Below are 27515 nucleotides of genomic sequence, written 5' to 3'. Positions count from 1 at the left end.
GTCACTCTTTTCACTTCGGGGCCGTTTGCATGCCTGATTATTATGATTGTAAAAAAATATATATATATATATATATTTTTTTTTTCAAAAACGATTTTTTTTTTTCAAAAACGATACATATCGTCGCGAAAACGTATCGCGATATATCGCGGGACGATATATCGGCACACCCCTACTTTATATGTATGTTAAATGTTATATCTACCCCTGTGCACTTTTGGTTTTACAAAGTTTAAAAGGCAAACAGAAATGTCTTTTTTATGTTCCAATGTTCCATCCAATCCAATGTTCCATCCAATCCAACTAAGGAATAGAACTTAGTTTTTAGATGGGTTTTAAAAACAGGTAGTGTGGGAGCCAGCCTGACCTGGTGAGGTAGCTGGTTCCACAGTTTGGGAGCTACAACTGAAAAGGCTCGCTGCTCTCGTTGCTTAAACCTCGTCTTAGGGACGACAAGCAACAATTGGTCAGCTGACCTCAGAGATCTTGATGGCACATATAATTTAACAAGATCGGAAACATAAACTGATGCTAAACCATTTAAGGATTTAAAAACAAACAATACAATCTTAAACTGGATTCTAAAACGTACTGGGAGCCAGTGGAGGGAGGCTAGAATGGGGGTGATGTGTTCATGTTTCCAGGTTCCTGTTAAAAGCCATGCGGCGGCGTTTTGAACCAGCTGCAGACGAGAAAGGGAGGCTTGGGTGATGCCAGCATAGAGGGCATTGCAGTAATCGAGGCGAGTTGTAATAAAAGCATGTATCACCCTTTAATTAATATAAAAAAGAATAAAAAAATGATAAAGGATAAAAAGGACTTAGCCTTGGATAAAAGCCGTAATTGAAAGAAGGATGATCTTATAACAGCATTTATCTGCTTATCAAATTTAAACTCACTGTCCATTATGACACCAAGGTTTTTTACGCTGGGCTTCACATGCCAAAAACTAATAATAAAATAATTATTTGTGCGACAATTAATCGTCAAATAAAATTTCAAGATTTTTTTTTGTGAGCCAGGCCCACTGCTGTGTGATCAGGGCCAGGGGGATGAGTGTACTCACACTATCATTAACTCCCCCTCCTATCTCTCTGCCCCCCACTGTTTTTGGTGATATGTCTTTAAATGCCTTGCAGTAGAAAGCACTCTACTGCAGCTGTTCACCACTGCAATCAGGATGTACAGTGTACACACACACACACACTCACACTCACACTCACACTCACACTCACACTCACACTCTAGACTCTAGAGAGTCTATTTGTGACAGAATAATGGCAGTGTGTGGATGCATACCATTAGAGAGAGGTATAGTGTGCATGCGCGTCTCGCAAGACTTTGTACACACACACACACACACACACACACACACACACACACACACACACACACACACACACACACACACACACACACACACACACACACACACACACACACACACACACACACACACACACACACACACACACACACACACACACACACACACACACACACACTGAATCACACACACTGAATCACAGCAGCTGTGTAAGAGACACACAAACACATGAATATACCCAGTCGATCAAGAGACACACACACACACACACACACACACACACACACACACACACACACACACACACACACACACACACACACACACACACAGACACACACACAGACACAGACACAGATTGACAACAGCCGCAGTGGGGTTGTAAGGCAGTCAATGGGGTGGTAAATGTGATGAGAGCAGTGCATCAGAGCAGATGACTGATCCTGGTACAGTGCTGGTCCTGTACCTGTCTGCTGCAGGCAGAGGGATTACCAACCAGCAGACTGATCTTGGTACAGTGCTGATCCTGTACCTGTCTGCTGCAGGCAGAGGGATTACCAACTGCATGCCAGTGTAATGCTGGAGCTGTGACGGCTGATGCTGGTGAGCCTGTTCATATTAGAGATGATCCTCTATTTGATTAAAGCCTGATTTATACTTTGTTGCACAAGCTCACAATGCTTTTTTTTTTAAGAAACTGAATTGAGGGTGAATCAATTCCTGTGCAAGAGATTAGACATTAAATGCACTCTAGTGATGCTAGCCTCATGTCTGTGTAATATGAGGCCACGGTCTCACTTAAGACACAGAGAAAGCAGATTGATTGAGACACTTAAGGCTGCCTGTTGCACTTTCTTTGCGTGTATCCTACTGCAAAGGGTGCCTCCCCTTGCAGGTTACAGAAAACCACACCCCACTGCCACAATGACCCATGCAGAGTTTCCGCTAGGATTAATTTTGTACCAGTCAAAATGTCTGGGAGTATTTCGCAAATGAGGAAAATCCTGGTCATAAGCAACATATTCCAAATAAAGTCCTGTCAGTTGAATAAGTAGCATATTGTTAGCTTTCAAGTTGTTTTTCTCTGGTTCTTCATGGTGGTGAAGCGATCTGCTGCTGACTTGAATTCAAATGGAAATTTGTGTCTTCTACTCAAGATGTGCTTTTCAAAGGGGGCACGTGTAATCGAGTAATCCAGTACTTGATGGAAATCTGACTGACACATAGGCCACTCTGTGTAGATGCCATGGCCCTAAGTGAAATATGACTGGCATGTTTGTGAAAAATGTCTATTCTGCTGTATTAACTCAGCTCTTCTGAGACATTTTCACTCAACTATGAGTGATTTGGATAACCAAGGACATGGGTGTGCCGGCTTGGCGGAGAGCATTGATGGTCAAAGAAGACAGATTAAGTCGTGGAGAGAAAGGAGGAGGTTGAGGGAGGGAAAAGAATTATGGGAGGGAAGAGAGGAGAGGTTTATGCTCCTCAGGTCGTGTCTGTCAGGTGGTGACATATTGAAGTTAGTTTAAGTGGGAGAATAGAGAGAGATGGGGAAGGTTACAAAGTGGTGGTCAGACACAGGGGAGAACAATACATTACCGGCTCTATGAGTAGGAGGAGAAAGAGATAAGGAGAGGTTGAATGAAGAGAGATGTAACATGAACGTACTTGCCTGCGCTGAGTTTGAAGTCACCCAGTAGAATGATAGGGGTGCCGTCTTCCGGGAAAGGGCTGATAAGAGTGTCCACTGTCCAGCTCTTCAACAAAATCTGGACCCGGGGGACGATTGAGCACATTGATGGAAAGAGGGACAGGTTGTATAATGGAGACGGACAGCATGAAATTCAAATTTGGAAAGTGAAAGATGAGAAAGATTAGGAAGAGAGAAATTCCACTTGTGAGATGTAAATAAACCTGTATCACCACCACCTCTGCCTGAAAGCCTGGGAGAGTGGCTCAAGTTGTAGGGTTGTGCTCGCCTGATTTCAGACTGAAGACTGAATGATTCAGTCTGACATTGCCTCCACTCTTAAAGGAGAATTTTGGACTAAGGTTTTCTTACCTTTTCTATGATGTTATGATATCTTAGGATGAATGGTACAGTAAAAAAAATGTCATAACTATCCCGGGTCCGCCACAGCTTAAAACGTGCGCGGATAGGCCTTGCGTTAGATTGTGTATTTTAATAGCTTTTTTTTTTAAATTTGTGAGATCTGACGTTTATGGTGTCGCTAGACGAGATTGAAATCTCGAGATTTCAATCTCGTCTAGCGAGACTTAGGTTTTTTTTTTTGCATAGTGTTCTGTCACTATGAACGTCAGATCTAAAAAAAAGAAATAAAAAAAAAGCTATTAAAATATGCGATCTAACGCAAGGCCTATCCGCGCACGTTTTAAGCTGTGGCGGACCTGGGATGGAGTTATGACATTTTTCTACTGTTACCATTCATCCTAAGATATCATAACATCATAGAAAAGGTAAGAACCCCTTAGTCCAAAATTCTCCTTTAAGCGATTTCCAAGGGGGAGCCGGGAGGGGATTTCATTTCCCCTAACCAATGATCCCTAGAGAGATACATGCACCCAGTCCTCCCCACCATGTGTAATTTGGGCCATTCATCAATCCAATAAAGATGTTTGCATTTTTTTAATATTGGGCACATTTCGAGTGCCTGGAGTTTAGATCCGATAGCTCAAGGGGACGGTCGGCTGAACATGTTGTACTGATTGATCCCGATATTGAACTATATTTCAGTTCAGTGAGTGACCACACAATGCAGGCGGAGCTTCAACCAAGCACTGAACGAAATGCTGAATGAATCATTTGAATGACACTTTTTAGTGAACTGTACTGAATGATCCAGTACAGTTAAAAAGAACAATAATTCCCACCACTGCGTTATTACTCCTCACCAGTCACCTCAGCTCCTGAGTACAGCTTGACAATGGAACTTGACCGTGGAACTGGCTAATCGTTACACTCACCCACCCGTCACTCATTGGAGAATCACTTTTTCAACGTGGACTGCAGGTTTAAAACACAATGCCAGACCAGAGAAGGAGTCCTCTCATTGGAGCTGCATTGCAACTGACCCTGTGCTCTTACCTCTGTGATGAAATGCATATACCGTAGGTGTAGGGTACTGTGTGTTTGTGGGCCATCTAAGAGGGTGGGCCAGGCTAATCTGGGCTGGGGAGGTGCAGGTGAAATGCCCTTCTGCTATGCCCTAGACCTAGGGTTCTGAGAGCTCAACACAAAACGAGGCCTTTGGAGTATGGACCAATCGTCATGCAACAACCACATCAATGGAGGTCAACCACTCACTGTTAGAAGTGGCATTGTCAATGCTCATGGATGCATTGACAAATGGCTCACACATCCTCGCAAAGAACACAGAGAAGATGCAACATACATATAGGAGAAAAAAAAAATACGGCTGGCTGTTATACCTTTGCTGTGATTTGAGCAAGGCTCTAGTGTGTATTTCTGAGTGAATCGGGGTGTTGCTGAAAAAAAGAGCATTAACCACTTTCTGATTTTAATTGATTCAACTGAGATATGGCTTTAAGCCAGGTCACTGACTGATCCTGGTGCAGTGAAACCCAGTGGTCCAGTGCTACATGTGGGAGAGGCATTGCTCGTCTTTAGAGCTGCTGAGTTCACATCATAAATTGAAATGACAGCCTCATCCTCCCACACACACGCCGTCCAAATGATAAAGGAGGAATGTAAGAGATGTTCTGAAAACCCAGACCCTGGGTAATGAAATATGCATACCATTCTGTGTGTTTCGCGTGTGAGAGTGTGTGTGTGTGAGCTGCTCTTGTCGTCATAGCCTTTTGGGTTTAAAGCAGCTACATCTTGGATGCAGAAAGTATAAGGCCCTAACTCAGTGTCATTGACCCACTTTATACTTCAAGTTCATAGTTTTATTGGCCACATACAGTTCTAGTACAAGTTCCAGTGTATGCCAATGAATGACTGAATAAAATCACATCTGGATGTGTATGTCAGCCTTGTCTATGCATGTCAACTGTGTGTGTGTGTGTGTGTGTGTGTGTGTGTGTGTGTCCATCTGTGTGTAAAGTTGAAAGGTCAGTGTGCACAGTCACTGTGACATTATGTACTGTTCCATGTCTCTAATAGCAGGAGAACATCAGCTCTTGTGAGCTTGTAGAACATAACGTCCTCTCCTCTCGCCTCCCTCTCCTCTCTCCCCTCTACTGTCTTTCCTCTGGGTAACACCAGGGTTTGGTCGGGATGCTGCCATATCCGTTTTCAGATCCCTGTCTTCCGCTCGCGCGCACACACGCACGCACGCGCGCACGCACGCACGCACGCACACACACACACACACACACACACACACACACACACACACACACACACACACACACACACACACACACACACACACACACACACACACACACACACACACACACACACACACACACACACACACACACACACACACACTCTTTCTTCCTCTTGCCTTCCTGATCCTCCTATTACTTGTGCACGTTTACATTAGTTGTCATTTCTCTTCCCTTTCTTATCTACGGTCTTACTCCTCTCACATTATTAAGTTTGTTTCCATTTTGCTCTTTCAATTCGATTTTCCATTACATTTGTATTATTGTGCCAAATCACAACAAGCAGTCTGAAGACAATTTACATAAAGAGCAGCGACCCAACCTTTCCCTCCCTGAGTAAGCATTTGTCGATAGTGGCAAGGGATTTTTTTTTTTACCGGAAAATAACTCTTTACCTCCCCTGAACCTCCCTACTGTATGACTGACACTCTTCTCACCGTCTCTCTCTCTTGCGTGCGTTGTGCACCCGGAGCTAGCTCTTACTTGCACACACACACACACACACACACACACACACACACACACACACACACACACACACAGGGACAGAGTCCATCAACATTAATCCAGTCACCAGCAGAGAGTGAGACATTGTAGCACTCATTCTGAAGGTTATTTGGCGTGGAGCCATGTCTGGAGTGGAGTCTGGAGCCCTGCTGTCTATGCTGAAGCACTGTATGATTAATACAGAAATATATATCTACATCTATAGATATAATCATATCCATATCGCCTTTGGCTTTCAAGAACTGAAGTACTGTATCTGCTCTGTGTGGGTTGGAACCGGGGGGGTTATATGTTTGGCTGGTTCCCCGTGTGTGTGTGTGTGTGTGTGTGTGTGTGTGTGCGTGTGTGTGCATGTTGCATGAGCTTGGTCTCAATATCAGATCTCTATAGTGTTTCCTTCCTGCTGCCCACAGGAAACATCTAAAACCACAATGTCCTGACACACCCTCGTCTCCCAGGCGCGCGCGCGCACACACACACACACACACACACACACACACACACACACACACACACACACACACACACACACACACACACACACACACACACACACACACACACACACTTACAAACAATTACAAACATTCAGGCTCACACATGAGTGGCCCCTGTTATTTAGCAATGCAACACTGACAGGACAGGGAGAACTGACCACATCGTTTGACACGCAGGCAGTGTTTTTGTGTGTGAATGTGTGTATAGGGGTGATTATTTATATATGTACAGTATATAATACAGTATGTGTTTGTGTATGTATGTATGTATGTAAGCTGAAAACACGACACTTGCCTGGGGTTTTCAGCTTGCTCTGCCCTGCCGGGAGTATTGGGAGGGTGAAATAGGTTCCGTCTCTTCCCTCCCTCTCTCTCTCCATCTCTCTAGCACTGATCGAGCTCTCCCTCCCTCCCTCTCTCTATGATGCCGGGGATGTTCATATCGTATATGGGTGTGGTTGTGTTCCCCCCTACAGCTTCATCGTGTCCTGCCGGCCACACCTTACACAACCCTGGGTAGTCCACCCAGCCTCTGACTTGACACATGCTAATATTTGCTGACCACAAACGTCAGTACTGCACTGTTGTTTTGAATCTGACGCTTTTCATACGGTTTTATAAGCTGCCGGATGCATTCTTGTATTTTTACAAGTTGTGGGGGAAATAAATATCGCGGGTGAGATGCAGCCATGCTCATGTCATGCACACGGCCACCCGTAGAGTTAAATAGTCGCCGGTGTTTTTTCTATGTGACTCAAGGGGAAAGAAAGCTTGAATGAGCTGAAATTTAAGCTAAAGCTAAACACTCGTAACTTAAAAGAATGATTATGACTGGCTACCTTCAAGCCTGCATGCAGGGCACACAGAGCAGACATCCATCTAGGACTAGTAGTGTATCGTTCCATTTGCCACTGCACGCAGTGTGTGTATGTTCTTGTGGGAGAGAGAGTCACATTTATTAATCCATATTTTGTTGTTGCTCAAACGTCAGTTTGTTTAGCGTACTGTTTGATTTGCACACTTGTGCTGCCACTGATAATCAATGAGACGGCTGAGATGATAAGGGAAAGATAGCAAATTAGCAGTTAATATATTTCCTGCAACAGTTTGTTACTCAAGGATGAAAATGACGGCAGTAGTGCAGCTACTGGTTAGATGAACAAACGTCGCTTTTCCCAAAGGGTTGTCATCTGTAAAGCGAGTTGTGTTGATCTCCCGTGGTACATTTATGTGCTCTGTAAGATTATGATATTAATACAAAATTATAAAAAATATGAGTGAGGCTGATAATCGGCCGTTTCGATAATCGGTTGACCCTTAATGCTAAAGTTGCGTAACCCACTCAGTTTTCGAAGATCATTGTAAAGTTACAAAACTCATAACAAAATTTCACACTCTCTCCATTTCTCACATTCGCTCCCTCTGTTTTTCTCCCAGCCGAGACAACACTTTGATAGGCTACATGTACAATGATAGCCTTCAAATCTATTGCACAAAATGTTAATGTAGTATTGTTATTCACTTAGAGTAGGCTAATTGATGTAAATCTGTTGTTGACACTTCTGGACTGTTTTGCATCTTGCCTATTTCTTACAAAATAAAAGCTTCATATTTTTCCATTGAAAATACTTTGCCATCATCACAGCGTTGATCCGCCATGCCTACTGTCAATTAGTTACACACGTCTGTTTGGCTCTGTGATTACCCCCGCTGCCAGCTCAAAGGCAGCACTGCAATTCCCTTCATCTTGTGTCTGTCTGACTCACACACACCTTTTATATACAACCATGAGGCTGAATATTCAAGGTGCAACATTCCTGCCTTGAACAACCTGTGTAAAGTGAGATCTCATTGGGATCTTTGCTGCATTTGCTGACCCACATCCTCTGCTGTTTGTGGAAGTACAGTAGCTTTTTCTTTCATTCTTCCTGTGTGTCAGACTGTCTCCCCTCCACCAATCATTGACACTGTCAGTGTAAAATAAGGTTTTTGTGCAGACAAGGGTTACTTGTGTGTGGGGGTGTGTGTGTGTGTGTGCGTGCGTGCGCACATGCACTAGCACCTTTCAGTATTGAGAGCTGTCAAAATGTATTATTCTAGAGGATGTTGTCATTCCTGAGAGAGGGAGAGAGAGAGAGCAATATTTTATTTGATCTTTGTATGATTGTTTATTTACTGTATGGTATATGTCTTTGTATGTAAATATATGTGTGGTTGTATGTACTATAAGTGTACAAAATGTACCGGTATGTGTGTGGTTGTGATACCTGTAGTGTCTGTGTGTGCACTGCAGTCATGCAGAACATTGAGTGTGGAAAAATGTTAACAATTCGTAATGTCTAACCTCCCATTATATAAATGTGTAAATGCTTAATCATTAAAAAGGAAGTTGGCTCCGCTAGGGAGTCACAAAAAAAAGGCTACACAATTTATTTCCGATAGCAGGGGAAATTACTGCCTTAGTGCCTTATAAAATGCACTGCCTTGAACTTGCTGTAAAAGGCTATTAAAAAACTTCAACAACTACAAATACTAATTAGGCTATTGTGAGCTTGTGTTTTGAACCTGCAAATAGGTAACTGCATTAATGTATCCAGCCAGGCCTTCAGTCTGCTGACATAGCATGTTGAAGTCTGTCCCATGTCGCTCTTGACTTGTACCAAGACGGTGCAGGTTTAAAGTTATGTATATGCTCACTATGCTGTTAATTTGTTGAAGCCGACACCTTCCACAACTACATTTCACAGATTAACGGCGCAATCCTGTCACTACTCATTTCTTGTCTCGCCACTCTCCTCACTGACTGTTGATGTCTATAGAGACATCTATACAGCAGCAGCTGATGAAGCTGGTTTAGCATTGAGCTGGGGTCAAACCGTTATACAGTATTTAACTTTGACACGTTGCATTTCATGCTGTTCTCCTGTATTTTTGCTAATGTCTGGTGTAATCAAACCTTACATTGGATGATCATGATTTAGGTTAAATGTAAATGGAGGAGGTTAATCAGTTATTGGTTAATAGTAAGATGTGAACGCCCCGAGCATACACACTAAAGTATGTATAATTTTGTAGTTATAGATGTTTGTGTGGATCTGTGTGTCATTAAGTTTGTGTGTGAGTGTGTGTGAGAGAGAGAGAGAGAGAGAGAGAAAGAGGTGAATTTTGTAAAAGTCGTACTGTAGAGAGATGGTTTAGCACAGTGTGTACTGTACATACCCTGTGGGGTGGGCTGTGTGTATGTGCGTGTGCTCAGTGTAATATGACATGCGCTCTGTTATGCTACAATGGTGTCTCTGTGTGGGGTGTTCTGCTCCAGGCTGACAATGTAGGTCTCTCTGTCTCTCTCTCACTCTCTGTCTCTTTTTGTATATATTTCTCTCTCTCTGTTCCTCTCAATCTTACTCACATTTTCTTTGTCTCACTCTCTCCCTCCCTTCTTATCTCTCTGTCTCCCTCTCTGTCTCTACCCATTATCTTCCTCGGTCACTCACTCTGTCCCTTCCTCTCCCCCTCTCTCTCTCTCTCTCTCTCTCCCTCCCTCCCACCCTCTCTTGCTCTCCCTCCATCCATCCCTCTCTCTCTTCGAAAGGCTACTTCAGTGTTGTTCTTTCAGAGTCTTTGACATAAGGGCCCTCGAGCACACACACACACACACACACACACACACACACACACACACACACACACACACACACACACACACACACACACACACACACACACACACACACACACACACAAATCCAGTGTGCAGTGCAGTCATGCATACATGTGACAGATTGTCTCAGCTCTCCTACTGTGTGGTGATTGATGTAGCCTTCCTACCTGAGCTGCTGCTGCGCAGGCTCACACACACACACACACACACACACACACACACACACACACACACACACACACACACACACACACACACACACACACACACACTCTGACATAATGCTCACACAAGTCACATCCTCCCAGCCTGGAAATTACCATTGTGAGTCCCATCCATGTATTTTTAGAACTTTTTGTAGTGGTCTGGGCCTCAGGGACTGTAAAACCACTGGTCCAACCACACACAAACTCACACTTACACACAGTTTTTTTTTATCTTTGTTCAGATGATTGTCTTTCTATATGACTGTCTGATCTCTCTCTATCCCTCTCTCTCTCCAAGTAGAATGCCTGTTTTTCATTGGTTCTTGGAACTTGTCTTTTTATTTTAGTACTTTTAATATTTATTGTCTCTCTTCACTCACTCACTCACTCACTCACTCACTCACTCACTCTCACACACCATAACTGCATTCATTAATTCTTATAAGGGTTAGGGTTAGGCTATAAGTATTAGAATGGGTCAAACTAGCAATAGAATGTTCAGAAGCATCTTCCATAAAACCCTGATGGTCTTAGATATTTCATTAACTCTTTGACTGCCTGAGTGTTACTGTAATATTGTCACCCCACTGCCAGCGAAAAAGAGCGATTTTACTGTACCTTTGAAAAATCATGGAATATTTTCCGTGACCTCCGTCCTCACGGACGTCCTCACGGACATCGCCTCATCAGACGCACGCAGTTGTCGTAGTAGAGGAAAACATTTTTTATCTGCACGGGGCAATCCATTGCACAGCTGTGACCGTTTGAATCCAGCTTGTTTTTGCTGTAAAGCAAGAGGAACGGAGATATAGGCATTTTTCCACAGGAAGTAAACAAGGCGTTTTTACTTCCGGGTCAATTCCGGGTCTCATCTAGCAGTGAAAGCATCATTCATACGGTTGACAACAGCGCCATCTGATGGAAAACCACTGAAAACACAAATTTGCGTCTTTCTCGTCGCCGGCAGGCTGAGCCTTAGCAGAATCCAAATGAATATTACATTTTATTAACTGGTTGGTTGTATGTAGTAGAACAGCAAGAACATAGGTTTGGATTTGGTTAGATTAGAATGATAGTAACCTAAAAATCATAATTCTACATATTGTGATAATTGTCTAGGAAACGGCGCTAGCTGTTTCACAAATTACAGACTTGGTCTAACAAAAAATGTGGTTTTGCTTCAATGTGTTTGTGATGGTGTGTGATTGGTTTGTGTGTGTGTGTGTGTGTGTGTGTGTGTGTGTGTGTGTGTGTGTGTGTGTGTGTGTGTGTGTGTGTGTTTGTCAAGATATATTGTGTGTTTGTGTGGGATTGTGTAATCATATTGTGTGTTTGTGTAGGATTGTGTAATCATATTGTGTTTGTGTAGGATTGTGTAATCATATTGTGTTTGTGTAGGATTGTGTAATCATATTGTGTGTTTGTGTAGGATTGTGTAATCATATTGTGTTTGTGTAGGATTGTGTAATCATATTGTGTTTGTGTAGGATTGTGTAATCATATTGTGTTTGTGTAGGATTGTGTACTCATATTGTGTGTTTGTGTGGGATTGTGTAATACTATTGTGTGTTTATGATGATGTGTGAATTTGAAATCATATAGTGTGTGTGTGATGGCTTGTTTGTATTGTATGTCTGGCCATTTGCATCCTTTGTTCTCCCATCTGTGTGTCTGTGTGTGTGTGTGTGTGTGTGTGTGTGTACTGCTTTGTGTGGTTCTCTCTCTGTGTGTGTGTGTTTGTGATATTATGTTTGCGTGTGTGTGCCTGCCTGCAATTTGTGATACTGTATCATAGGATTGTGTGTTTCTTACATTTTGCATAGCTTATTCATAGCTGTTACCGTCGAAAACGACTCTACCTGGGGCAAAAACACAGCAACACAATGCAAGCGCAGTAAAAAGTTAGTCAGCTGTATGTGTGTTGTGTATGCATCAGTAATCTCCATCTTTCATTATTTATTCATACTGCACCACCACAGGACAATGTGTGTGTGTTTGTGTGTGTGTGTGTGTGTGTGTGTGTGTGTACTAATACCGGGTACTGTACCGGGTCATCAGTGATTTTAAAGCAGATTTTTTCATACATCATAGCTATAATATAGAGCTGGGTTTTTAACGGGGCGTCCGGGACCCCTAGGGGCTCTTCAAGGGGGTCTGGGACCCCTAAGGGGTCCTCAGAGTTTCTACAGGGGGTCCACTAAATCTTAGTGTGATGGGGGACATTAGGCGTAAAATAGCAGATCTACAATCTCACAACGTCTTGCACTGCGAGGCGTTGTGAGCTTGTAACTTCTGCTCATGTTGATCCCCCCCCCCTCTGAGCCCCACCCGCTCCGTCGCTCACCTTGATTTGCGCACCGGTCGCTCCGCACTCCGCTCAGGTCCACTCAGCAGCCCCCCCAAAAAAGTACTTTGCTGCGTGTCCGAAACACTTTCTCTTTTGGCACAAATGCGCCCCCCCCCCCCATCAGTGTAAAGAGCCTCAAATCCACCAAAACGCGTTTAACACGTTAAACGTCACAGTGACCTGTGGACATGGCTTTAGTGACCCTTGATCACCTTCCCCTAACAGCTAGGGGGAGGCGATCAAGCGTTAGACATTGCATGAGTTGGGTCCTAACTCTTCTCTCCTCTCTTCCAGGCAACCAGACAAGTTAGTGGTGGTTTGGACTCGCAGGAGTCGGCGGAAATCCTCCAAGGTTTGTGGTTTCACTTACCTTCATAGGAAACATTTTCAGAATGTTTGAAAATACTGTTACTATCACTTCTACTGTTACTATTCTAACTTCTACTATGTTCTGTACTACTGCAGTCTGACTGTGACCATGTTGTTGTGTCCTCCAGGCTCACAGCTGGCAGCCAGGCATTAAGAACCCGTACAGAGGCGTGGTGGTGTGGCCTGTACCAGAGAACATAGAGATCACCGTTACGCTCTTCAAGGTATGTCATGCTGGGTTTCACCACAGAAATTATGCCCTATGTCCGCGGGGAAGGCCTTGTGTGTTATATGCAACAGGGTGGGTATAGCAGTGTGCTATGGCGGTCATGTTTTCAAGTCCTGCTGAAACCCAAGCTCCAACGGGTCACTGTTCTGTGGCTGAACTAGTGAAAATGTGTTTACAAACGAAGGTAAGCTAAATTGACGGAATATGTGAGAGAAATATAAAACAGTCACTAGAAGGTCCTTACAAGTTCAGTAACACAAAAGTGTGCATGAATGAAAGACCAAGGTAATTAGCTCCTCACAAGTTGTAACACAGTTTGTGATCGTCATCAAAAGAGTAAATGTAGTCAATGGAAGGTCCTTACGAGTCACGTTTGCATGCCAGTGAGATTACACATGCAGAGTGTCTGCTGACAGACGGGGCAGGGTGTCCGGTGTCCTGTTACCTGTTACAGTCTTCACTGTCTCAGACCCACACCATGCCTTAAATACGCAGCTAGCCTGTCATTCATACTTATGTTGTTGTTGCTGGTAGGTGGTGTTCTGCTCTTATCCTGTAACATGCTGGTGTAGATCAGAGATTTGTTTTTCAACCCATAGACATTTATATTGTGCTCATGCTGTCCTATAATTATGTTTAATGTCATGCAATAATTATAATATTAATATTTAATTTCATATATTTTGACATGTACATGTGTATAAAGTCAAAAATATTTGTTTACAGCCATACACTTGGAAACTGCTGTGTGCTTCACACAACAAAAAACAGCAAAGGCAAAAGTTACAAATTAAGAGAAACAAGTTACACAAAAAAGTCCTTGGCTCACAATTCCAAAGCCTTGTACTGCTTATTCATTCAACTCTGTCCCTCATTCTGAGAACACCCCTGCTTCCTGTTCCAAGGGAACTTATAAAGTCTGTGGTGGTGTGACAAGGCGTAACTTGGAGACACTCTGGGCAGCGCACAGCCACACAGCAGAGGACCACCTCTGGTCCCTGAAACCACAATGACTCTGCAAACCAGAGAGCCTGTTGTCTCCGTTAGAAAAGCCCTCCTCCACTTTGAATGAGCGAAAGCTCCACTTAAAGCCTAGTCTGTAACTCTTGTTAAAGGAGCATGGGCGGTTCTCTGTCCGACCTAATCTCGGGGATGATGGTTTGTAAAGGAGGGAAATGGTGGTTCTGGAAGTCAGAATCTTAACCACAACACCATGAACAAGCGTGCTCTTGTTCATTTCTGAAGATGATACAAATTGGATGTAGCAGGTCAAATTATGCAGTGCATGGCTTGATGACATATCACACTGGACCTGACAATAGTATTTAAAAATGATAAATAATAATAATTATATATACAAATAATAATAATAAATAAAAAATAGAAGTCCAGGACTTCTTTGAGAGCACCCGTCAGCCCAGGGCCCTTAGAATACAACAAAAAATTCTCCACTGTTCAGAGCCGGTTCCACAGTAACGGTCACAACAAAGCATGAGAAAGCCTATTTTTATACACGTTACTTTGACTTACATCATACCTGTCTGTATTGGGCACACGCTCGCTCAACCACCCCCACCCTTTCTGCTGCCCTATGCAGCCACGAGGCCCATTAAAATTATATGCCACTACAGAATTGTTATTTCTATCTCGGCTTAGATGGGCCCACTGGCCCAGGTCTGCTGTTTTGGAAGCAGCTGAGCTCAGCATAGTGGAGGATATACAGCACAGGCCTTCACTTTATGGATGCTTCTAAAACACTGAAGACAACAACTCTATGAACTGAGACAGGGTTTCAGGTGATAGCGCTACAGTGTTAGGGTCTAGTGTGCATGTGTGTGGTGTTATGAAATTGTGTCTTTCTGCAGAGCAATTGATTTCTAAAGGTGTGTCTCTGGAGTATCAAATGGCACATTTTGCTCATTCATGGTTGTGTGTGTCACCATGTGTTCAAACGTGCATCTTTATGTAGCCTGGAATCCAGACTGATTTGTCTGGAATCCAGACTGATTTGCTCTGTTCGGCAGATTTTTTTTTCTCACTTCGCTTCTCAGTCTGGTAATCATGCTTTTCCAAGGGGTGGAACCATGGCGGGACGGGCACCCAGGCGCCGTGGCTTCTGATTGGTCTGTGGGCGTGACGGACAATGGCTTCCAATGTAAAATTCCAGTCACTTCTTACGTAATTGGTGACGCTTGGAAATCCGGCCCAAACAGGATGATGGCCAGATGGAGAAACGAAGTGAAAAAAACAACAACCACTGAACAAGCGCCTCCGTTTGGATTCCAGGCTAATCTTTATGTATATGTGATTTACCCCCCCCCCCCCCCCCCTCGGCTAAATTAAAAGACAGAGAAGCATGACTATCACACTGCATGTGCACACTGACACCCCCTGTCTGTAATACCGTCTGTAGCTGAATTCGGGTTTAGCACTAACCCGTTTCTCATTAATAAGTGCCCACAAAAATATACAATACCTAATATTTTCCTAAAATACCTTTCAGTTTGTGTCATCTTTTTTGCACACTGTCTTCAAATGTATTCTTAATGTAAAGCTAAACTGGTTTAGCTACTGTTGCAATGCATTAAGGGAGATAAAAACACACTCGATTACTGTGTGTCCCCTCATAGATCGTAAAGCAGAGTGCTTTGCAATGCTGTATGACTACCTCCATTACGGTCTGACTGTTTCAAGTCACAGACAGACAGACAGACAGACAGTGCTGTGTACTGCTTGCTCATTGCCCCTATTACCACAGACAGACAGACAGACAGACAGACAGACAGACAGACAGACAGACAGGGCAAGCAAAGAGGCAGACAGGCTTTCAGATAGAGACAGATTGATAGGCAGGTTTTCAGAGACAGAAAGGCATGGAGGCAGAGAGCCGGCTGGCAGAAATGCAGGGTTTCAGACAGACGGATGGACATCTACATTCATATTTTAGTGGCTTGTCTTTGCAGTGCACATACTGTACTGCACATAGTGTACTGCAAACTGTACTATTATGCTGTTATTCGTTAACATGGTGGTGTTGTCTTCTGCAGGATCCCCATGCAGAAGAGTTTGAAGACAAAGAGTGGACATTTGTTATTGAAAATGTGAGTACCAAGTTACCAATATGTATGCCTTTATTTTATGCCTGACTGACTTTTGTCTATCTCTTTTCTTTTCTTTCGTTCTCTCTGTCACCTGTCTGCTCACTATTCTTATGTTTCTAGTGAAGGCCCTATTTCATTACACATTCAACTGCTGCCCCCAAGTGGTCATATAATGCTATTACACATGTGTGTCATGCTGGATGCCAGCCCTCATGTTAAAACCATGTACTGGAATGCAATGTTTGGCATATTACCCTCACCACAGCAGTTGATTGGCACATAACATAGTGGGTGTGTGTTTGTGCTTGATTGTTTGAGCAGTCTGTGTTTCAACAAGTATGTTGTAGGGAATCTTGCAGCATGCAGGCTGAGGGCAAATCTTTTCAGCTTACTTGTAACAAAAATGCACATTTATTCACCATGCAGTACAGATCCCGACTTGGTGTTTGATTTCAATGATAGGCACGACTAGACCGACATAAAATACATGTAGCAACGGTCTTATTTATAGCTATATTAGCTATATTCATAGTTGGAAATTGTTGTTCTTAGCCAAAGCCTGTTTTAAGATTTATATTTGAGATAAAACTGGAAAGGTGTGTGTGTGTGTGTGTGTGTGTGTGTGTGTGTGTGTGTGTGTGTGTGTGTGTGTGTGTGTGTGTGTGTGTGTGTGTGTGTGTGTGTGTGTGTGTGTGTGTGTGTGTGTGTGTGTGTGTGTGTGTGTGTGTGTGTGCGTGCACGTTAGGGAGAATGTCTAACTGGTGCTCCTCAGCTCCAGTCTACTGGTCTCTAGTATACTGGGCTCCAGTCTAGACTGTGCTGGACTAATCCTGTTTGAATGGCACAAAACACTGCCATTCATTGTAACATTGGCAACACTACTTATTGGCTTTCGAGAGAGAAAGATTGTGTGTGTGTGTGTGCAATCGCGCATGTAGCCATGCATATAGTGTCACAGTCCTTTATTAGGCGTGCTTGCAGACATACAAGTACACTTACACATGTGCACACGCATGCACACACACGCGCACAGACTTTAGACCTGGTGATGCAGAGTGATGGAGTAATGGTGAAGAGGAGTGGAGGGATAGATAGATATGTGTAAGGGGGGGGGGGGTAGGGAAGGGATGGCATGGTTGGAAGAAGGTGTAGTAGAGTGGATGGGTTCATACTGTAGGTCAGAGGAGAGAGGGAAAGGTGGGATAGGGAGAGGTAGACTGAGGGGAGGCGTGCTGACAGCATGGGATGGATGGAGGGATGACGGGTGGGAGAGATGAGATGGGGAAACTACTTGGACCAGTACCAGCAGCCTGGCGAACCCGCCTGGCCAACCAGAAGTGTTCAGCCCATCTGTTCCCTCTGTAGTAGAACACACACACACACACACACACACACACACACACACACACACACACACACACACACACACACACACCTCTGCCAGGAAAGTGGAAACTCTGTTCACAAGCTCTTTCCTCTGCTCCCGGCAGCCAAGTCCACAGCAGGACAGGTCAAATGAATATGAGCATGTTGGACAAATGAATTCTTTGTACACAAACACAGGTTTTCATCCCTGCCTTCGGAAAGTTGTACATCCTGTATGGAGCAAAATCGTTCAGAATCTTAGGATTTCTGAGGTGGCTGTGTTGTTGGGTAATATTCCCTGCATTTAATCCAGCTGCATGGAAATAACTCTTTCATAGCGTGTGTGTATGTTTACTGTGTCTAAAGTAGAGGGGGAAGGGCTGTTGGATAAAATTGTGCTGGTTCTGAAACTGACATTCTGGAAACACTTGGTCTGTGCTCCTAAATTATATATATATGCTGTGTGTGCGTGTGCGCGTGCGTGTGTGTGTGTGTATATATGTATAGTAAAAGTCATGGAAATGATCTTAAATCGTCCTGTGATTTTCTGTGGTGACTGAAGTTCTCTGCCTCACATGTCCAGGACAACAGATGTTTCTGTGGCACGTTCTTTTTTGGTCATGGACATGAAGTAATTAACTCTATAAACGTATGTCGTCGTTAGCTTAGTGATCTACAAGCTCACAGCATGTTGCATTGCGACGTGTTGTGTCATGGAAAATCATTGAAAACCGTTGATTTAAATGTTGTATAATAAACAATAAGCCCTCGGTAGGGGACCTGTGATGCTGTCACTTCATGTACCAGTCAGCCATAATGAAAGACAGCAGAAAGTACTGGACCAGTATACTGACCAAAGGAGACAGGCAGGTCAGACACTCGGCACATACAGTACAGGAGAAAGAGAGAGATGAAGGAAAAAGAGAGGGGGGGGGGGGGGGCAGAGCGAAGGGGAGAAAGGAAGAAAATGGAGTGAGAAAGAATGCCAGAGGGATAGAAAGAGAAGAGGGGGAAAGGTCTGGTAAATATGAGAGTGTGGAAAGACTTGAGAGAAACATAGAGGAAAAGAGTGCACAAAAACAGAGGAAGAGTTTAGAAGAGGGAAGAATGATAGAAAGAGGGTTGGTGGGGGGTAGAGAGAGGGGAGAGAAAGAGTGTGAGAGAGGAAAAGTAGTTCTTAGGTTCTGCATACCTGACTAATAACAGAGTGATCAAAGCCTTGCCAGGCCTCTGACAGCAGGAATGGAGAGGAGGAGAGAGCAGGTCACCCTACACCTTCACACACTCAGCTGAGAGGAGGAGGGACGGCAGAGAAAGCAGGGATGTTATGGGTTATTTCCCCTGTCAGGATTCCAGGTTGTTCATCTGCTGTGTGTTTGTTTTTCATCTGTTCCTGGTCCCAGAGAACAGGAACTCAGTCACACATTTAACTAGAAAAAGTGCTCCTCGGAGCACAGGTCTCCGCCAGGTCAGGTAGGTTATTGTGGGCCAGCAATGTTTGGGATTCACCAATCAGGATGGAATATGAAAAATCAGATGGATCCGTGACTATAGAGATAATGAGTACCGATTTGCGTGATGTTTGGACAAAATCATTATTTCATATAATTAGCAGTAATTATAAATTATTTTTGGCAAAAATCGGCTTCCTGGTAGCGCTATAATAGGGCAATGTTGTGCATGCAAAGTTTCACCGCAATTGGACGCTGCGTTCATGATTTGTGGCATTTTGTTAAAAACGGGCTACTCCTGCAAACTTAAGATGTCAATCTTAGCCAATCAGGATGGAATATGAAAAATCAAACAGATCCTCTTCATCACATGACTACATGTGTACCGATTTGCGTGAAATTTGGATTAAATCTGAAGGAATAATATTTAAAAAAATGTTTTACATAAAGAGATTAGCTGGTCACAGACGGAACCACGGACGGACGGACAGGGTGCAACACATAGTCTCGACTATGCCTTTTGGCCTGGCGGAGACTAACTGGGAAAACGTTAAATGGACTACATTCATATAATGCCTTTTCTGGTCTTTCTGAGAACTCAAGAATGCACTTCACATTCTTGCACATTTTGCGGTATACATTCACACACAACATGCTCATCTGGAGCAGTTTCAGTGTCTTGCTTAACCCATTCAATCTGGGAACGTTTCGTTATGTATTCAAACACTAAACTACAGGATGACATTCTTTTTAGGGGTTCAGGTTATTAGACACACATGTCCCACTGGGTGTTGCTTTTTAAGACATGCACATCCCCATAATGTTTGATTGGATGATGCTGTTAAAGACATGCACATTCCCAGATCCCCTTGATCGGTTAAGTCAAGTGTTTGCCCAGAAACAAAAATCCATAAATCTCTTTTTACAGCATCTGATCTGTCTGTCTTCCTTTTTTCCCATGTATAGAGATCTGTGATGTCATCAATATGATGTCATAGTACTGGGCTCCAACTACTAAGATAATACTGTACTGGTACTGTAGAACTGAGGGGCATGCGTTCCCAACGGCATCGCCCTAGTTACTTATAAAGATACATGCCCCGACGTTACTGTCTTAATGTTTCTGATTACAACCAAGAGAAACCGGTAGATGGGATGGGCCTCTCTAGATGGTAAAAGCAGAGGGATGATGGAGGTTGAAGGATGAAAGTGGCGAGGATGGGTAGATTTGGAGCGAGGGACAGCAATCACGAGAAATGTAGAATGAAAGCAGTAATGAGAAACAGAGAGAGATGGAGACACTAACACGGAGAGACAGAGAGAGTCTAAAAGAGAGACCGTTAGAGATGGAAAGAATGAGGTGAAAGTTAAGGAGTTGAGTGTGTTCCAAGTGAGACTTGCATCAAAGCACTCCTGACCACATTACACAGTAAAATCCTGTTCATTTAACTCAGAGAGTGTATAAATTTAACCAGATGGAACCATAAGGATTTTACTGTGTTCTTGGCTTCAGATTATTCTGTGTGCCTGCATGTGTTTCCACATGTTTGTACGTACTCATGTTACCCTCCTTTGGCTGCATATTATGAATGCAAATTCCTACAAGTGTGTGTGACATCGCAGTTGTAATGAATTTAATTGCTCCTAATACTTTTTTTCTGATAAAGTTGCGAGAACCTCATATATATATTTATGTTAGTAATGTGTGTGTTGCTATTATTGACCGTGAACTACACCATCAGACCACCAGAGGGCAGTCTACCCTAGGTGCTGTGGAAAGCAGCTTGCTGTCTTACTTGTTTTGTCAATTATTTTGATCCTTGCTCCCAGTATGCCCTGTTATGAACTACCGCACGTGCACAATGTTTATTTGTACATTCAAGGCTATGGTGCATGTGTGTTGCTTGTATTGGCAAACGTGTGTGTGTGTGTGTGTGTGTGTGTGTGTGTGTGTGTGTGTGTGTGTGTGAGAGTACATGGTGCATATTTGTGAGTGTGTCAATGTTCGTAAACATACTGCTTATGTGCAGAGAAAGAGTGAGAGACACCAGTCATCTAACTCAGGTCATACTGGTATCTAAGCTAATATGACAGGCAACGGAACGCAGGAACGCCTCAGCATACGGAGGACAAGGATACAGGAGGGAGGAGGAGGAGGTGAAGAGAGAGGAGAGGTGAGTTGCCCTGACCTCCTCATCATCAGGAGCTGGCAGAGAATAGAAGGGAGGAGGGGAGGGGGAGAGAGAGAATACGCCATTGTGCAGCAGCGCCAAAGATGATGAAATTCAAGATCCCCAGCGCGCCGTGGCTTCGCCTTAATCTGGGGGCCCCAACCTCGCGCTGGAGGCTAATCCTTCCCCGACGAATTATTGGCCCCGGCTAGATTGTATTTTTTTCCCCCTCTCTCTCTTTTCGTCATTGAAAAACGACAGTGTCAAACGCTACCTCTTCTCTCCTATTTGTTCCTCTGTCAAGGCCAATCGCATAATCAAAAGAGGACGACAGCGAGAGAGAGGAAAAAGAAATAAAGGAGGCGATAGAGAGGAGGAGGGAGAGAGAGAGAGGGATGGCGGGCGGGCAAAAAATGACTACACAGTAGTATCTCTAAATTGCATGCTAGCCTTGCCTTTCACCCTTCCTTCAAATAGGCGTACTATCAAAAAGGTGAGTAAATTGAGGGGTCAAAAGATTGGACAGCTATATTTGGCGGCATTGTGCTGACAGGCTCCTTTGTGTGTGTGTGTGTGTGTGTGTGTGTGCCTGTACAAGTGTGTCCATATCTGTGTGTGTGTGTGAAGAGGGGTTAATATGTGTATGTATTAGTGTGTGTATTCTCTGAGCGTTTGCATATCAATCAAAGGCCAAGTTCACACATCTATGAAGCTTTATTATGGGATTTACACACACACACACACACACACACACACACACACACACACACACACACACACACTCACACACTCACACACTCACTCACTCACTCACTCTCACTCTCACTCTCACTCTCACTCTCACTCTCTCTCTCTCTCTCAGGTCTATGACTGTTTTATTCAAAGTAAGTATGCGGCTATCGTTTCTGAATATATTGAACACACAGTGATATACACTCTGGCCTTTCCTCTCTCTAGTCTCTACCCCTCTCCACTCTCTTTTCACGCTTTTCTCTTGTTTTCTCCTTTTCTCTCACTTTCCCTCCATCTCTGTTTTTTTCTTTCTCTCTTTGTCCTCCCCCATTCTATCCATCACCATCTCCTCTCTTGCTCTCTCTCTCCCCGTTTGACTTTGTCTCCTCTCCACTCTCATGCCATAAGTGTCGATTCGAGAAGCCGCGGCATATCAAGGCATTTCAGCGCTTTACAAGGTGTTTAAAACAAAACAAAACAAAAAAAACAGCTCCCTGCGTTAATGTCACCTCACTGCGTGTTTTTAAAGCCCCATTATGCGATACACTGCCTCTCTGCCTCTCCTGTCTATGGTGTCTCTTTTCCAACTCCATTAAGGTCATTTCCACTCCATATACTGCCAGACCACTCACACTATACTTTAATAGTTGTGACACAAGCACATATAAAACACACCACATGCATAGAGACGAAGCACATGCATACATAAATAAGACACACACACACTGCAAGGCGGCATCGCGCACAGTCACACCTTATAGTGAGACAGAGACGGAGTACTAAGACACACGTTTTCTCTAACTCTCAGAGTCTCTCACACGTAATCACACCCCCCCCCCACCTCCCCCCACTGCCTGGAACACATTACGTAGGCCAGTGGTTTGTGAGCTACGAGTGGGCCTCTGGGACGGAAAACACAATTATTTCAGCCCCCGGCTATTCACGCCAAGGTGACAAAAGCTGGTATGAAGTATGAAATCCCCACAAAGTTCCTCCTCCCCATCGCCGATGTCGACAAATTGGGATTAATTTGAGCCGGGCCGTGTGCATGCGTGTGTCTCCAAAAGTTAGACAAACCTCCCACTCATTTCCTCTTCTTAAGTAGTTTTGGGGAGAAAGTTGGAGCTGACGAGGACAGTACGTTATTGTACGTTATTGTGGTTATAATTTTAGAATATTCTAAGTTATTTAACTCCATGAACCCTAGCATCCCTATTCTCATAACAGGCAAACATTCGGCAAAAATAGCAGATCTGCAAACTCACACGCAACACATTGCAAGCATGTACATCGGGTATTTTATATATAAGATTTGGTGGGGGGAGGACATTTTTTTGGGGACCAAGTACAGACCTCTGGGGGACCGTGGTAAACTAAATATATAGGGGTTCAGTGGCTAATTGTTTGAGATGTGTGTCATGTATTAATTTATATGATTGAAATAATAATTAGTTTGGTTGTATTGTGGTTTGTGAGTGTGTTTTGCATAGGTCATCATTGTGTTAAATCGTTGGAGAGAATTAATGTCTTGGTCTGGTTTGTGTGTGTTAGATAACCTTCCTTATAGTTGAAAACTTGAAGGACATAATTCATTGTGTGTGTGTGTGTGGGCTAGAGGGCTGTTTCTTCATGCGGGATCAAACCCACGCCTCATGCATGTTTTCCCAAATTAATTTAATCTAATTAATCGCCCTGTGGCCAGGCAACAGATGCTGCTGATTACGCACGCACGCACTTCTACCTCCCCCAACACACACACACACACACACACACACACACCCACCCACCCACCCACCCACTTCTACCGCCCCCAACACACACACACACACACACACACACACACACACACACACACACACACACACACACACACACACACACACACACACACACACTCTCAAATGGTCATGATCATTAAAGCACCTGCTTTGGTTCTAATATTATCAAGGTGTGTGTCCAGTCCATCTCCTTTGGACTGCTATGTTTTTGAGGGCCTTTAGTAATGGTTTGTGTTGTTTATGCATGTGTCTTTGTGTTAATTTTAGCACATGAATCCTAGTGTCCCTATTCTGGGCATGTCATAATAGGCCAAACAAGACAAACATTCAGCAAAAATACATAATCATTAGTCGAAAATAGGCGAACATTCCGCCTAAATAGCCCGATCTACAAGCTCACAACGTGGCGCAACTGTGGATCATCAATATTCGGTGCAACACAGTATATAAGCGCTTAAGTGGTTAACTCTGAGAGTTAAAGTAACACTGAAGATTTTACTATGTAGTGGTGGTCTTCTGGGGATGCTGGGTGGTCCCTCCTGTTCTGTCTCCATAATAGGCTTACTGGTCCCATAATCCACCACACCACTGACACCAGTCTGTCACATGGCCAGTCTGCTGACTGGGTGTTGTACCACCACCATCACCACCGTGCGAGAGCCTGGCATGCATGTGGTGTTTATAACACCCTCTCTTCAATACCATCATTATTATAATACGTCTTTTGTGTAAAAGCTGTGATCTGCCAGAACAGCCTCCAACTATTAGCTTACTGTGTCAGGTTGGCTACATTCTGGTGATCACCAGAGCCAGTATCAGCTGTGTGTGTGTGTGTGTGTGTGTGTGTGTGTGTGTGTGTGTGTGTGTGTGTGTGTGTGTGTGTGTGTGTGTGTGTGTGTGTGTGTGGGTGGGTGGGTGGGTGGGTGGGTGGGTGGGTGTTAGATGCTGGTGCTGATAATGTTTCTTTTGTTACATCATCAATACTGTAAAATCCTGAGTGTTATGCTACTTTAATTCTCAGTTATACATGTATAAATTAACCCTAAGGATTTTACTGTGCACTGCATCTTCCACACTTCTCTCCATTCATCTCTCTTTCTCGCTCTCTTCTTTGTCCCCTCCTTTCCTGTTCTCGTCATTCTTTTGTGTCTGTTCTTGTGTTTTGTCTTCACTGTGTATTTGTTGTGTGTCTCTGTCCTGAATGTCCTTGTCCCACTTGTTTGTAAGTTTGTCCGTCAAGCTCCCTGCTTGTTGTGTGTGTATCTCTATGTATGTCTCTGTTTTTGTCTTTCTGCGTGCCTGTGTGTGTGTGTGTGTGTGTGTGTGTGTGTGTGTGTGTGTGTGTGTGTGTGTGTGTGTGTGTGTGTGCGTGCATCCGCGTGCATGAACTCCTCGTGGTGTGTCTTGTGACATCTGTGGTGGTGCCAGCCATGACCAGGGCTCAGCGGGCTCACGGTCCCGTACCGTGCACATGAAAGACAGGGTCAGAAACCAGGTCTCTCACACACACACACACACACACACACACACACACACACACACACACACACACACACACACACACACACACACACACACACACACACACCAGACAAAACAGACACATAACAGACACATAACCCAGACATGGCATGCGCCCACACACATTCAGACAAACAATCATCCATACAGATACATACTACAAATATAGTCATGCATGAGTGTGCACGAGCACACACGCACACACACACGTAAAAACACAAATGTTTCTTAGTATCTGTACAGGGTAGGTCCATTTTTACACTTTTGTGTAACATTTGTAGAAAGCAACCATGTCAGAAGTCCTGACCTGTAACTGGTACATTTATCAGCTGATCCCTATATATTTCCTATTTGTGTGTGTCTGTATGTGTGTGTGTGTGTGTGTGTGTGTGTGTGTGTGTGTGTGTCTGTCCGTCCGTGTGTGCATGTGCACCTCCAGATCATCAGTGTGTGCTTTCTCTCTACAGACGGCTAATTACTATGACAATATGGTTGTCTGTGGCCAGTACCATCTGGGGGAACCAACTGTAGTGAGCCTGTTGTGTGTTTGTGTGTGTGTGTGTGTGTGTGTGTGTGTATGTGCGTGCGTGCGTGTGTGCATGCGCGCCAGGCAGTCAGTCAGTCTGTGCTCTATACAGCAGCCTGTTCATACTACGACTCCTCTTACTACCGTCTCCTCATCCTCCTCAAACCACTGCTCCTCCTGTTACCTCCTATTGGCCTGATGTTGCCCTAGAAAACACTCACGCACAGGGTTGTCACCATAGGCTAGCACAATAAACTTTGAAACAATACTAGTATAAAAAAAAATAACACTTGATACCTCAAAAGGTCCTTGGCATACAAAATAGGTTATTATGTTTATAGGTTTCTGTTTACATGAGACTGTCCGTAATTAGATTTGATTGTATAATATTTTATACAATAAGAATGCCTAATAGTTACGTTGACAATAAATACACTTTTTGTTACCACCACGCTCTGACTCCTCTGGTGCGATATCCTCTTAGATCAGCAACATTTATAAAAGTAATGGGTTGCACTCAGAGTGGCCGGATTGACCCTAACCCTTTTTTTATTATTTTATTTATATTTATTATTCTCTAAAATGAACAAACGTTTCGGCTATATAATAATGTTGAGCACTATTGTCATTTATGTAATACTTTTCTTTGAAACAGTACATATTACATTAATTCATACAATGGAATGGATGGACACACTCATTCTGTATAGTAACAGCCACAGGTTGGGGACCAGTTGATTTTATTTCCAGTTGTTTCATCTGTGCAGCCTTGGGTTGAAAATCTTTTTTCTTTTACCCATTAAGACCTGAGGTAGATTATAAAAATGTCTTCTAAATCCTAACAGTTATCTGAAAAACGTATATTGCTATATTAGTTGTGCTCAAACTTTTTCATGTCAAGGACCCCCAAAATGTACTTGGCTGCGGACCCCCCCATCTCAAAATATTTTGTCCCAGAGGCAAAGATTTGAGTAAAAAATGTTCGCTTTAAATATATATACTGTATATATATATATTCAAAGATTTACACAAATGTTTTAAGATTTTTCAAAAATAGCTAAAGTATAAAATAATACTACAGAGTCCAATACTTGGGGCGTGGTCGAATAATCGGTATTAATAGAATTATAGTATTTCGAATTTCATTTTGGTCACTTTTACACATCCCTAATGTACCGTAGATATACATGCACATTTGTGCACATAGTAGTATACAGACACACACACGCAGGCCTATTAATGACACACTATGCCAGTACACAAACGGCATGCATGTGCATGCACATACAGGTAGACATTTATGTGTTGACTTGCATTAAACAGTCACTCAAACACCATATGCTTACA

The 27515-nt window shown here is 43.5% G+C and overlaps 1 protein-coding gene across 2 annotated transcripts in view; it reads left to right on the top strand.

Annotated features, from left to right (window-relative positions):
- ehbp1 (EH domain binding protein 1) overlaps window positions 1–27515 on the top strand; it is a 189222-nt gene that overhangs the window by 15878 nt on the left and 145829 nt on the right. For both annotated transcript variants that reach the window (XM_084077333.1, XM_084077332.1), the window contains exons 3-5: window positions 13220–13277; window positions 13423–13518; window positions 16571–16624. In XM_084077333.1, the coding sequence (XP_083933459.1) occupies window positions 13220–13277; window positions 13423–13518; window positions 16571–16624 (208 nt within the window). The remainder of the gene's footprint in view (window positions 1–13219; window positions 13278–13422; window positions 13519–16570; window positions 16625–27515) is intronic.

This window comes from Gymnoscopelus microlampas (assembly GCF_963454915.1).
Source record: "Gymnoscopelus microlampas genome assembly, chromosome: 13".
Lineage (NCBI taxonomy): Eukaryota > Metazoa > Chordata > Actinopteri > Myctophiformes > Myctophidae > Gymnoscopelus > Gymnoscopelus microlampas.
Note: the sequence above shows the minus strand (reverse complement) of the source record. Positions and strands in the feature narration are given on the sequence as shown.